Below are 14,542 nucleotides of genomic sequence, written 5' to 3'. Positions count from 1 at the left end.
CACCTTGTCATAGTCCAATGCTGTGTCTTCAGACATAGCTACTCTTTTGAGTGTCAAAATCCACTAGCAGGGCAAGGCTGGAGGCTGTAGCTGGGTAGGACCCCGAGAACCTGAGTTTAACAAAACAAAAAGCTCAGAGCTGGACATATCTAGTTTTCTTACCCAACTAGGGTACGCCCTTCCTGGAAAAACCTCAGCATCTAGCTATTGCTGCGGCGGTGGATAAATGGCTAAGCCCAACAATTCTCCAGCTGATTGAAAAGTTCCTCTTAGTTACACCTGCAGCTCTGCAACCCTCAGGTCCTCAGGGTAGGCTTCTGGGTACCAGGTCTGCCTGCATCCAGAGCTCCAGTAGGGTCCAATCCACAGTGGTTAGCTGGACCTTCTTGCAGTCACGAGTTCTTCTGATGTTTGTGTGCCTAGAGCACACAAACAAGCCAGCTACTTGATATTTGGAGTCTAGTGTAAGTCCCTGTGTGCCAGGAGAAGTAAGGAATTGTTTTGTCTTATTTTTTCGATCTTTCACGTAAAGCCATTTTCTTCCTAGATGTTTTTGTACCAGGCACAGGAATGATCTGAGAAGGGGGTGGTCTTATCCTGTGCACTAGCCAGTGATCTCAGGATTTACTGCACTCTGTCCTGAATTTTATTGTGCACTATACCCACCTTCTTTTTCATGCTTACTCTGTGGTTTACTGCAAAAATTCCCAGAAACCTAAAACCAAAAAGGCTATTCGTTTCTGGTCCTGACCTAGCCACTCCCCTATTCATGGGAGGCGCCCTGCCCGATGTCAAGGTCAAAATTGGCTTTCTGTCATGCTGGGGTTGGATACAGGAAGTCAAGAATAGCGGTGGGAATGAATGGGAGTAGTTACTGCCACCCCTTTTGCTATCACTTTTATGAAAAGAAGAAGTGTAAAGATGCCCTTTGTCCTACTCCTAGATGGCTAATCCTTGTTCAGTGATCAGCTGTTAACACTACCCCACCTTCATGGGTCATTTTTCTAGCATTTCTACATTCAGAGATGGGTATTAAGGATTTTAATTTAATCTAGGCCTGTTCCTGGAAAAAGTACCTTTACCTACGTAGTGAAAACAGCTTTTGGGATCGCACTCTCCCCGGCAGCTCTGCGGAACTCCGCGTCACCTATGGCAGCCGCCCCTCAGCTGCAGGGTCCGAGACCACCCTGACTCAGGTTAAAACGTTAGCGCGTTTGTAACTAATTGTTTTGGTGTAATTGTATTTTCCTGCTACTGTTATTGTCTTTAGTGTGCCTGGTTTTCCTTTTTTATTCCCTCCTGCCCATTGCCCTGCTGGTGCTCCCCCTCGTCCCCCCTTCGTTTCCCACCGCCGTTGACCCCTGATCCCGCCCCCTACTGCCCCGCTCCCGCCTCCAAGCTGCTCGACCCTCCCCCCACCCCTACATTATGGTGACCGCTGAGCGGTCGCGCCACCGATGCGCTTAAGGCAAGTCTGTCTGCGCCCGTACGCGACCTGTACGTGGCTAGCGCAAGGAACCCTGGTTCGCTGAGGCCACACCGCTACGACTCAACCACCCTCCACACACTTAACCCAGGAAGACACGCCGACTGCGCAAGAACCGCACCCAACACCACCCATGGGCAGTTCTCTTGCAGACCCTGCCGCAGATCCTTTACCATCGACAAAGGTCCCGCGACCACCGAAGGCATGCCCTATGCACACACCACCGAAACCCTGACTTGCATCCTTCTCAACGTGCAATCCCTGCACCGACACGCCGTAGAGATTTGGACCCTGATCGACACCTTCTTGCCTGAAGTCGCATTCTTCACGGAAACCTGGACCAACGCCACCTTCCCCCCCACCTCGCAACGGCAAGATCCAGAGAAAGGACCGTCCGCACTGCCAAGGAGGAGGAGGAGGCATCGCACACAAGACCCCCTCCGACTCTCCACATCCAGCATGAGTGACCCCCTCCAACACGGAGCACCTCCACTTCCAGATCCAGACCAGCCCCAGAACCACACTACGCGGCACCCTCATCTACAGGCCACCAGGACCTCGCACTCACCACGCAACCACCATCAACAAGCTCGCTGCACCCCACGCAATCACCTCCACGGACTTCATTCAACTCGGGGACTTGAATTTCCACCTCGACAACGGCAACGACCACGACTCCACCACTCTTCTCGACAACCTTGCCAACCTTGGGCTGGAGCAGCTCGTCAACACGCCCACCCACAGAGCGGGTCACACCCTCGACCCCATTTCCGCGGGAGGAACAAACATCCGCTTCAACCACACCACGCAGCCCCCCTGGACCGACCACAACTGAGTCCACTTCACTTTCAACACCACCACCGCACCCAAACCCGCCCGGCGCCCACCACGTTGGATCTGGAGGTCACAGAGGAACACCTCAGCACCACCCTCCTCCAAGACTCCCCCACCACCACGAACGACACCAACTCCTCAGCCAGGGAATTTCACCGCTGGATCTCCTGCTACGCCGACAAACTCGTACCCCTCCGCCCTCCTGCCAATTAACGCCTTCTAAGAGCCGCCTGGTTCACCACAGAACTCCAAGAAGCCAGACGATCCTGCAGACGCCTAGAAAGAAACCTGGCAAAGCCTGAAAACCACGGAATCACGGAACAACCACAAGAGCGCCCTGAAGGAATACCACCAACGCATAAGAGACACCAAAAGGACCTTCATAAGAGACAAAGTCCAGACCAAAGTGACCAACGTCAAGGAACTGTTCAACATCATACAGCAGTTCGACAAACCCACCAGCGAAGCCACGAACGTCACACCCTCCCAGGAACTCTGCGACAAGCTCAGCTCCTACTTCCACATGAAGATCAAGGCCCTCTATGACAACTTCAACGAACCAACGACTAACACCACCCCCCTACCGACCACCGCCGATAAGCCGACCATTACGTCCTGGGACCCCGCTACCGTCGAACTCATTACCGCGACCAGGAGCCACTACGGACCCCTGCTCACCGCACATATTCCACAGGGCCGCCATCGCACCCGAACTAGGATGAACCATCAACTCCTCCTCCTTATCAGGCATCTTCCCAGATGACTGGAAGCGGGCAGAGGTAAAGCCCCTCCTCAAGAAAACTACAGCCGACCCCACGCACCTGAAAAACTACCGGCCCATCTCTCTCCACCCTTTCGCGACCAAAGTCACCGAGAGAATTGTAAACACCCAGCTGACCGCCTTCATAGAAGAGAATTCCATCCTGGTCGCCTCCCAATCTGGATTCCGCAGCAACCACAGCACCGAAACCGCCCTCCTCGCCGCCACTGATGACATCCACATGCTACTGAATCAAGGACACACCATGGCCCTCATCCTTCTAGACCTTTCCGCAGCTTTCGAAACCGTCTCACATGTCACACTCGCAACCAGACTACACAACGTGGGAATACAAGGAGGCGCCCTCGAATGGTTCCAATCCTTCCTCTCCGACAGAACCCAGAGGATCCGACTCCCTCCCTTCCTCTCCAAACCCACGGAAATCAGCTGCGGAGTACCCCAAGGATCGTCACTCAGCCCCACACTCTTCAACGTCTACATGGCCCCCCTCTCCACCATTGTCAGACAGCATGGGCTCAGCATCGTATCCTACGCCGACAACACTCAGCTCATCCTCTCGTTCACAAAGAATCCCGAAGGTGCCAGACTCTGCTTCCAGGAAGGAATGAAGGACGTGGCAGCCTGGATGAAGGACAGCTGCCTGAAGCTTAACTCAGAGAAAGCCGAGGTCCTCATCCTCGGACCCTGCACCACCACCTGGTACAACACCTGGCGGCCCTCTGCCCTAGGGAGCCCACCCACCCCTACTGACCACGTTCGGAACCTCGGCATCATCTTGGACTCCTCCCTCTCCATGAACCGCCAGATCAACGCCATCGCCTCCACCAGTTTCAACTGTCTTTGCATCCTTTGTAAGACCTTCAAATGGATCCCCCCCGACTGCAGAAAGACCATCACCCACGCACTCATCACCAGCAGACTGGACTATGGCAACGCCCTCTACGCCGGAATCAACAAAACTCTTCTACACAAACACCAAACCATCCAGAACGCCGCAGCCAGACTCGTCCTCGGGATACGGCGCCACGAGCACATGACCCAACACCTATGAGGCCGCCACTGGCTCCCCGTCGAAAAGAGGGTCACCTTCAAACTTCTCACCCACGCCTACAAATCCCTCAATAACATTGGACCCAAATATCTCAACAATAGACTATGCTTCCACGTACCCAAGAGGAACCTCCGCTCCGCCGACCTCGCCCATGCATTGGTCCCCCGCATCCGCAGAAACAGAACCGGAGGGAGGGCTTTCTCCTACATCGCAGCGAAACCTGGATTGAGCTCCTTGTGAACATCAGACGCTCCCCGACTCTGCACACGTTCAGGAAGAACCTCAAGACCTGGCTCTTTGACTGACCCAGAGCCGCCACCCCCTCCACCCCCACCCCCACCCCCAGCGCCTTGAGACCCTCACGGGTGAGTAATATATTTTATAAACCTTTGATTGATTGATTGATTGTTGTTCTCTGTGAGGGAAAACTATTGCCAACATGCAGATGTCACATTTTCAGATATTAAGCAGTCGGCCCTGTTGGCTTGTAAGGCACACTTGAGGAGCGAGTTATCTAATATATAAAACAGTTGTTTTTTCTAACATGGAAAAGGCACTTTTTCCTGCCATGTGTCCCTGCAGTACTTTCAATCTACAGCCCTGTCGGACAAAAACCGTGCTCCATGAAGATATGCATTTCCAACATATCTGTTAGTGTAATAAATACACACTGCAGCACACATAAATCATTTAACACCCTCATCACTTTTTCTGCATCAGTTTACAATGGACTTACTTGAGAGTTAAATACACCAATTGTTTGACACACATTTTATGGTGTAATGTTAACGGCAGAGCACAAGCACCATGGCACTGATTGGCAGTGTCATAGTGCACAGAAACCTAATACCGGCAAAAATATGGTCCTAATAAAGGTGAAAAATCCAGGCTCCGCATGCAGAATTATGGCTTTGGTACAGTGTCAGATCCTTGTATTTTAATTGGAAAGCTAGTGGAATGTGGAGCAGTGTACTGCACTAAGGCTGGGAAAAGGGGTCAACTGGCTGAATAATGTCAGACAAAGATTAAAAAACAAGAATTTGCAATGCAATCGGTCTCACCTTTGGGACCGTATATGTATTTAGCTATGCAGCACATTAGCCTGGGTGCTAAAACATCTACTGTTCTTTAACATGGAGGGAAAGTAAGCCCCAAACTGCGTGACACACCAGGTATGGGACTACATGGAGAGAAATATTGCCTTTCAGCGGGAAATGGTATAGTCCAAAGCTCTGTTTTTAGGTCTCGCCTGACCCAGCGCATGCGCTGGTCTGGCGAGACTTATTGAGAGGGCTCCAAAAAGTGCTACCAGGCCAGCCTAGAGCTACAGTGCATGTGTGCGGGCGCGCGCGCCGCGCTTTACCGCAATTACTTTCACCTTTGCGACCCCACCGCCGCTTTGATGTGCGATCGCGATCACTTTCACGGCCGCAGGGCCGCTTGGCATAGCCAATAGGTCTCGCTTTTGGGACCTTTATAAGTATTTAGTTATGCCACTGTTGCATGGCTAAACACTTATAAGGTCCCAAAGGCGAGACCTATTGGCTATGCCAATGCTTGCTAATATAACATCAGGGCCTTCGGTGGTCATATCACTGAAAATACTAGATTTGAAAAAAAATATTATTGTCTACGGGTGCCCGTGGAAGACCATTTCTATGGACTGGAATCTAGACAATGCTAAAGTAATAAATAGAGGCAGTTGCCATAAAAATAAAAGAAAGTCTCCCAGCAGAAAGCAATTCTGGCATTTTACTGACCTCTGCTTGTCGTTTTCTATCAAGACAGTTAAATAGAGGCAACTGAACAGAAAAAAAGTCCCTAAACGGAAACAGACACACCCTAGGGCTGATCTCCAGAGCCCACAAAGTACATACACATATAAGTATATAATAATTATATACTAAAGTACATACAAGAGGTCTCGAATGCGCGACATAATAATAAGTATATACTAAAGTATATATACGATAGGTCTCGAATGTGCAACCTTAAAACGTTTTCGATGTTAGCTGCTTCGCACATTTCTGTCACAGAGGACTCTAGAAAAAGGTGTATTGTTTTAGGATTGTAAATATTATGTGATGGTAAGCAGAGGTGTAGCTAGAGCTTGTGGCGCCTGGGTCTATCCCTCAGATTGCTGCCCCTGGGGGGGGGGGGTTGCTGGGGAAAAAGGACGGCAAGCACTTGAAAGAGGACCGAGAGACACGTAGTATCGCCGCTAATAGTTACCTTGATCATGCAAGTTACATGCACATACATGACACGGTCCAAGGCTACACAGTTGAATACACCGGTGACTGGCAGTGACTGGCAGTACAAAAGAGAACACACAGACTGCATGATCTTTCTGAGGACTCAGAAAAACCACATGTGACATCCAACAGAGAGCTGCGTGAACAATTACCTGGTAATCCTCTCAGCACAATGCAAACATGCACATACATGACACTGTTCAGGTATCCATCATCTACAGCTGACATTAAATGACCATTCATCATGGTTCCCCCATTAAAGCAGCGCACTTTGTGATCTGCATGGTACATGTTCTTTGCTGCAGGCACATTAACTCTCTGTGCTACCTTTGCAGGAGTCAACCCATCCACTAGACAAAACTGGGATCTCTCTCTAGGAAGAACATTAATCACCGAAGTTATCATGACATTTTTATTGTTTCTGAAAATTGCTGGAGGCCAGGAAGGAAGCAGCAAGTTTTTTTTAAACCATAACATACTTGCAAACACTACGCACCCACCCAAAATAGGTACCCAGTGCGGTCACACCGTTCGCACCGCCCTAACCTGCTCAAAGTTCATGTGACCTCAGTGACAGAGTCACAGTGACTGGATCACTGTTGCTCTAGGGTGTGCTGCTTCGTAGGCCTGCCCGCAAGACTGGAGATGAACTTCAGTATGGATTGTGGTGGACAGGCCTTCAAGGTTAACTCACAATTGACACCACTAGGGTACACCTGCTTGTGCTAAGACATCAAGCCTTCTAAGGTCTAGTGGGGCCTTGTAAGGTCTAGCATGGGAATATGCTACCTCAATAGAGTGGTCTGGTGGACTGGTCATGAAGGCGGAACCCAGTTCCCCAGTTCCAAATTCGACAGCTCTGGCCATAGTGCCACATCCTCTCCCCCACTGAACACCATACTGCCCCACTGAGAGAAACTCTCACTGCCTTCAGCTACAATCAAATTGTGCCCGCTATAAACACTTGGATGTGGCTCAATTCAAATTATGCACTTGATAAGAGTAATATGCTGCCTAAAAAAAAAAGGTAAAAGCAAACACTCATAGGGAATGCAAGATTAAGTAAAGCATGTGAAATGTAAGCAGAAACAACATGGTTACCTTAACGATCTCTCAGTCACTATTCAGAAATCGGCGAGGTACGCATTTTGTTTTCCAATCTTGCTTTATTTAGTTATGTGTTTTTTTTTCATATTTAAAACCTTCTATTTCTCTCCATCCCGCTGCACTTTGGAATTGAAAAATGTCAGAAAAAGGGCATTTCCCGCAAGAGTGTTTTTCTTTTTTGGATCCATTTCACAGGGAAGCAACTAAATGAAAGAAGGAAAGAGGTTGTGAGCCGTTTCTTCACGTTACGGTTTTCAGTAAGTGAGGAGCAAGACAGAAAGAGAGGAAATAATAGGAAGAGAGGGGGGGACAGCTGCCAGCACAAAAAAGAAGAGGACATTGCCTGAGTCCTGTTCCTTCTCTGCCCGTCCCCGAACGTCCACGAAAGCAAGCCGAGCCTTATCTGAATGCCTTTGTCCGCCCCCAAAATAGTGCCGCCTGAGTGTCATGGAGGGGGCTAACAAGCCATCACAGTTGAACATCATTGAAAGGGGAACAGGAATGGGGCATTCAATGAAGCGCACAGTCAGCACACTGGAGCCTTGAAAGATCTGGACTTTTATTTGTTATCGAAACTGTGACTCAATTTATGTACGGATGTCAAGCAAATTCACGGATTTAACAGCGCAGGTGGTACAACAAAAGCTCTTCTTTTTTTAACATACGTTTCATTGTCATTTCATAAGAATTACAGTCTTAAATTAGAATTTGCATTTCATGTATCCCCTGTACAAGATTACATCAGTCGCTCGCACGCATCCACAGGTGTCTAAGCAGGTACTTCATGGTGTAAATATTTAGGTCACCTGCTAGGTATGTTAGGTATACTGTATTGCGTTTTCTTTAATTGTTTCATACAATTTGTGGCCTTTACAGCAGTTTATTAATCTCAAGAGACACTGTGTCAGCCAAATTCATGAAAGTGACAGATAACAGGTCATAACAACTCATAACCACACCTTAACTTTCCCCAAGGGCTTAAACAGGTAGGGGGTAACATTCTCAGAAACTAGAGTCATAAGCATAATGTGAAACCTCCCATCCACCCGTGGGAACACACCAGGCATGTAAACGTAGTTGAAGGTTTCTATTGCATGGGGGGGAGCAAGTGTCCAAAATGGGGGGAGGGTGTTCCAAAAGTTATGGAGAGCAGGTCGTAAGGCTGCGGGAGAGGGTCTTGTACAAGGCCGGACTGGCCATATCTGTTTCTCCAGCAGGCTGGAAGGGTGGGCGCCTGTTTTTGTTACAGGTAGCCCGTTTTGTAGGAGTGCAGCTGTTTTAAAAGCACTGCAAAGTTCCTTAAATATCCAACAGTTTTCCGGCAACAATCAAAATGCCAAGATAACTCCGGTGATTATTGTACTTGCTGGAAAGAGATCAGAGTTTTGTCATGGGGCAATTTTGACTCATCTAAGGTAGCGCAGAGGGTTAATATGCCTGCTGCCAAGAGCATGTACTATGCAGATCACAAAATAGTATTTTATGTGCATCGCTCAGTGGGTTACTGCTTTTCTCACTGTGTAGTTCATAAATTACAATCGTAATCTGGGTTAGAAAATTATGTTTTATGTTCCAGTCTTTCATTATCCTAATTTTGCTAAAAAGGGTTTGTTTGGGTGGAAATAAATTCTTATTAGTAAAGTCAACCCTAACCACTGTGTTACGTTCTTAATCCTAAATTTGTGCTTCCCCAGACCAAGTACTCTCAGAAAATGCATACATGGCATGTGAATCCAACCCTTTGTAGTGCCCCTTATCTTATGTAACATTTTCTATACACTGATTTACACACATGTGATTCATTGTCACTGTACGTGTGTGTGATGTAAAATGCTCCAACACCCTTCACTGATATAAGAGGCGCTGTAAAACAAATCAAAGACATTTGAGAGAGGGACTATGTAGAGATGAGGGGCACTGTTGAAGGGTGATAGTGAGGGAATAATTGAAGAGCCTCAATAAAGATTGCCCTATACTGGTGCACTGTGTCATCATTTATTATGCTTTATAAATTAATACAGTTGAATATATAATACACCACTTTTCCCCCAAATTTTCTTTGTAGAGGTCAGACTCGCAATGCACCATGGGCGGGGCTGGTCTGACAAAATTTGCCTGGGCTGCTTTGGGTTCCCAGTCCGGCCCTGGTCTTTAATCGTCCTTTTCGGCCTTGAACAATGCTATCTGCAATTCGTCCCACCCCCAGCAATACTTCTGTAAGCCTCGGACCTCCTCCCTGGAAAGTTCTGTGCCTTCGTTGGCCACAAAGTTATGAATGGAATAAGAAGTTAAGTCATGGACAGATCCCCGAATGCTTTATCACTGAAGACAAAAAGCAGCTCGCAGTAATAACAACACAACAAAAGAAGCAATTGCCAAAATCATTGAAATACTAGGAGGCATATTTACAAGCCCCCATCGCCACAGGAACGTCACTTTTAACGACATTCCTGTGGAGATAGCAGCTTTGCATTATGTGGCTTAACTTCACCTTGTAAATAAGGCACCCTTTCACGCTATACTTAGTGTGAAAGGGGAAGGCAATGGGTGTTGCGGTGGGCGTTCCGCCGCAACACCCATTGATTTTGACGCTGCCTCATATATACAATAGTGGCGTAAATATGTGGCAGCGCCAAAATTTAGACCAGAGAAAACCTGGTCTTAAACAGGCGAAACAAGGAGAAATGCTTTATTTCTCCTCATGTATGCTGTTTCTAAGTGTGTCGCATTGTGCAGCACACATATAGAAAGAGCAAAACGCCATGAATAATTGTTTATGTGCCGGAAGGTGTCCCTTCCTGTACATAAACAATCATTTAAAAAATGACGATTTGCAACCTCTATGTGTGCTGCACAATGCAGCACACACAGTAGCTACAAACCGCCATTTGTGATTGTTTATGTGCGGGAATGGACACCTTCCCGCACATAAACAATCATTCCCCCCAACGCAGGCAACCTTGCGCTATGGTGCAAGGGTGTCTGCGTTGGCACTAGGCAGCTTAATTTAGCGCCAGCGCTAGGGCAAACGCAGGGGTGCATCATATCTTTGTAAATACGGTGCATCCCCGCATTTTCAGAATGGCGGAGCTTGGCGTTAGCAAGTTTTGCCTAACGCCCTGCTCTGTCATTCTGTTGTACATATGCCCCTCGATGCTGCAAACACGAAATAACTGATCAGGGTTGAACTATTTAAAGGGACCGTGATAGTCCCACATTTCACAACAGTAATAACTGCACAATCCAGGGCACAAGTGAGCATTTGATATATGGTCTGAGGGGTGACATTGTTGCTCAAATATAGCAAGTTGCTGAGGCCAGTGTGATGTTTGGCTGGCCACAAGGTGTACTGTACTCCACCCACACAGTGCTGTATGGAATGTTGTAAGTTGTCATGCTGTCCTCTTCCCTTCACACAATGTGTCCTTCCTGCAGGAGAAGCAGTCCCGCTATGAGCTGCAGAAGGCGGCAGAGGAGCAGATTGCAGAGCTGCAGGCTGAGATCAGAAGGCTGCGGGAGCTGAGCAGGGTAAGGGCTCTCCTTACCTCATCAAAGGATGCTCCCTTGTCTCAAGGCCTGAGGGATGCACAGAACGCCCTGGTCAGGGAATAATGCAATGGCCTCAAGGCAAGCAAGGGAGGGTGCGACATGTGAGGACAGATCGCATCTTTGAGAAGCCACTGGGATGGAGGATTAGACGGGAAATTGTGCTTACCAGATCACTTCATGCCAGGAAGCACACAATGTAAAAAAGTTCTTTAGTTCAACGGGTTTTATTGACATGACTGAGGATTCTAACCCCCATAATGCAAAGGGCAGAAGACAGAAAGAAAGAGTGTTGTGGCAGCTGCAAACCTCCCCGTGCCATGGGGCATCTCTGGGAGTCCTTCACCCCCACACTCCCGTGGAGCACGGCAGGGGAATCTTGAAGAATCCCCAATGTCTTAAGACACCAACGTATTCTTTAGAAACGCCTTCCCTGTGGTGCACAAGCACACTGCAACACAACCTGAATGTGGGACTGGCAAGCACACCAGGCCCATCAGAAGGGGGAGGGGGCAGATGACTCATTACTACTCAGGCCCCGCACGTTTTGAAGGCTCTGCACTCTCTCTGAAACATATTTATTTAGCTAGAAAATATGTCTTTGTTAATCGAAAGGCAGCTAAAAGGTAAATACCAGTAGATGGCACCATATGCTGAGCTGTTGTGTTTTTTCTGTGCCTACAGGGCGTATTTTTTATATTATGTAAATAGTGTCTCCTGGGCCCCGCTTCAATTTGAAGCCATCTCTCCCTATGTAAACACACACATGTAAGCCTTTTGGACAAGAATTTGTAGACGTCGTATCTTCAGGGGGAAATCAGTCAGCGAGCCCACTTGAGATGGAAAATGCCTGCTTCATGTACGGGCTGGTAAGGCATAACCTCAGCGCAGTCATACATGAGGAATGCTTTCAGAGAGACCACATTAACACAAGTGAGGCCCCATCCTCCATCACTAACCCCCCCAATTTGGAATGTGTCAAAAAATGCTAAATATGTGACCTTCTGTTTCTCTTACAGAGATCCCCTGACAGGTATTCACTTGAAAGGTAAGTCATGTATTGTTGAATGCCAGCTTGGAAAAACATAATATATTTTATTTTAGAAACAGGAGGCGGAATCGCCTCATCGGGCGGTGGCAAAACCAGCCATTTCTTGGCGGCCAATCAAATGACTCGGTTGTAGTTTATTCTGTAGTTACATGAATGAATGTATTTATAGTTCTGAAACAGCGAAAGGCATCCAAGGGTGTATTTAAATGCAGGCGATTGTCTAAGCTTTTAAAAAGTTTCCTAAACCAATGTGTTTTACACCACTCAGTTTGGGCAATAAGACACACAACTCAATTATATTGCACACTACAATTCCTGCAGCTCGGTGATGCACTGTGGCATCCCTAGAAGTGAATTTTAAGAGGGGATACACTGGGCCACAGATGAACTGGTGGAGCCATCTACAAAAGCTATATATTACCTATTGGCGGTCGCCAGTTGGTAGTTATAGTTAGGACCTATTATCCATAGGAAATCCGCAACATTCTATTTGGAATAACTTTGGCGCCGGTTGACGAATCGTCGCGAAGGTTTCAAAACTGGTGGGGTGCTCCGGTCCACTCCTATTCTGAAAGTCTCGGGGTGATTCGTCAAGCGGGGGCTCGGACAAAATGGGGGTCCCAAAACGTGTTTTCCCCATGCAATTTTCCATAGGAACCGTTAATCACAGCTACAGCCCGAACTGCTGAACGGAATTACACCAAATTTGGCAAAAAGGTAGCCCTTGGTTCACACTCGTGCCTTTTGCTTAAATGGTGTAAATCCGTTCAGTAGTTCCTGAGAAAATCAAAAGTAAAATCATAGATATATCTATGGGCGCGGTGGATCCGCGCACCCTGCCGAGCACGAGCTGGATGCTAATTGGCTGTCAACACTCCAAACCAGGAAGTGTTGGCAGCCATCTTGTGCCTCGGTAGAACCGAGGCACAAGAAAGCACAAAAACAAACATGCAGAACGCAAAAATGGGGCAGGGTAGAAACACCCTGACCTCCTAGGCCTGCTCAGGGGGTCCCACAAGGACCCCCAGGGCCCCAATTTTTTTTTTTAATAAAAATTGGCAAAATCCGCTTAGGGTGCGTGGATCTTGCCGATAAAAAAATAAAACGAAGCGCGATCTCCCGCGCTTCGATGCTAATTAGCCCCCGGGGGGCCAAGTCCCGGGGGCATTTGGAAAATAAAGTGTGGGGGGGCCAATCTCCCCCCCCCCACACTAACCTGGGGACCACCGACCCCCGGGGCAAAGTATGAATCATTGCGGGGGGCACACCGCCCCCCGCAGCCCCTGGGACCGCCACCCCTGGGGCTTAAAAGTTTAATCCGAGCCCCGGGGACCGCCACCCCCCGGGGCTCGACTTGATTGAAATTGCGGGGGGCACACAGCCCCCCCCCCCGTAGCCCCGGGGACCGCCACCCCTGGGGCTTTTTTAAAATAAATAAATAACCTGTGTGGGGGGGCTCAAGCGACCCACACACCCCGGGGACCGCCACCTCCCCGAGGCACTAAAGATTGAAATTGGGGGGTCCCCCCAGCCCCGGGGACCACAACCCCCGGGGCTTTCTAAAATATGGGAGGGGGGCCACGCGGACCCCCTCCTGGAGCCATTGATGGCCCTGGGGACCGCCACCCTCCAGGGCCGGCTACTGCTGTGTCCCGGGGTGCCCACCCCCGGGACACTGTAGTTTGCTTCATTGAAGTGAGAGCAGGGAAACCTGCTCTCGCTTCAATGAAGCAAAGCAGATTGCTTTTCCACATGGGGAGCAGCATGTTAGCTGCTCCCCATGTGGAAAAGCAATGCCGGCTCCCGCAGGACGCGGGGAGCCGGCTGGGACTGTGGGGGGATTGGGGACCCCCCACGGTACCCAAAGGAGAGGGCCAGCCCTGTGGGATGGGGTCCCCGGGGCTACAAGTGGCCCGGGAGGGGGGCCACGCGGCCCCCCTCCCCAACAGTTATTAAAAATTAAAATAAAAAAAGGAAAAGGCCATGCCCCGGGGGATGGAGTCCCCGGGCCGATTAAGGCCTCGGGAGGGGGGCCATGCGGCCCCCTTCCACATTCTTGTAAATTAAACAAAGAAAATTAGGGGGCAGGCCCTGGGGGATGGAGTCCCCAGGGCCAAAAAAATAGAAAAAGATGGGGAGTTACACAGCCCCCCTTCTTAAAAAATAAAATTAAAAAAAGACCGGCATCGCGCCAGAGGCCACGCCCCCTCCTTTCATCACTCTGGAACGAACTCCCCTTGAATACTGGGGGTCCCTGGGGGCCAACTAGCCCACCAGGAACCTCCAGGATGCTCCAGGAGGCTGTGTTGCAGAGAGGTGTTCTGAGGCCACGCCCCTTTTTACACCTCTCTGCAATGCAGCTCTGTGGCGCTTACTGGAGGCAGCTGGTGGGCTAGTTGCACCCCAGGGACCCTCAGTATTCAAGGGGAGT

General features: G+C 49.1%; 1 protein-coding gene across 4 annotated transcripts in view; it reads left to right on the top strand.

Annotated features, from left to right (window-relative positions):
• LOC146858391 (uncharacterized) overlaps positions 1-14,542 on the top strand; it is a 548,917-nt gene that overhangs the window by 395,900 nt on the left and 138,475 nt on the right. For all 4 annotated transcript variants that reach the window (XM_085649307.1, XM_085649305.1, XM_085649306.1 and 1 more), the window contains 2 exons: positions 10,950-11,042; positions 12,080-12,108. In XM_085649307.1, coding sequence (XP_085505433.1) covers positions 10,950-11,042; positions 12,080-12,108 — 122 coding nt within the window. The remainder of the gene's footprint in view (positions 1-10,949; positions 11,043-12,079; positions 12,109-14,542) is intronic.

Source organism: Triturus cristatus, chromosome 3_2 (assembly GCF_964204655.1).
Source record: "Triturus cristatus chromosome 3_2, aTriCri1.1, whole genome shotgun sequence".
In the NCBI taxonomy this organism is placed as follows: domain Eukaryota; kingdom Metazoa; phylum Chordata; class Amphibia; order Caudata; family Salamandridae; genus Triturus; species Triturus cristatus.
Note: the sequence above shows the minus strand (reverse complement) of the source record. Positions and strands in the feature narration are given on the sequence as shown.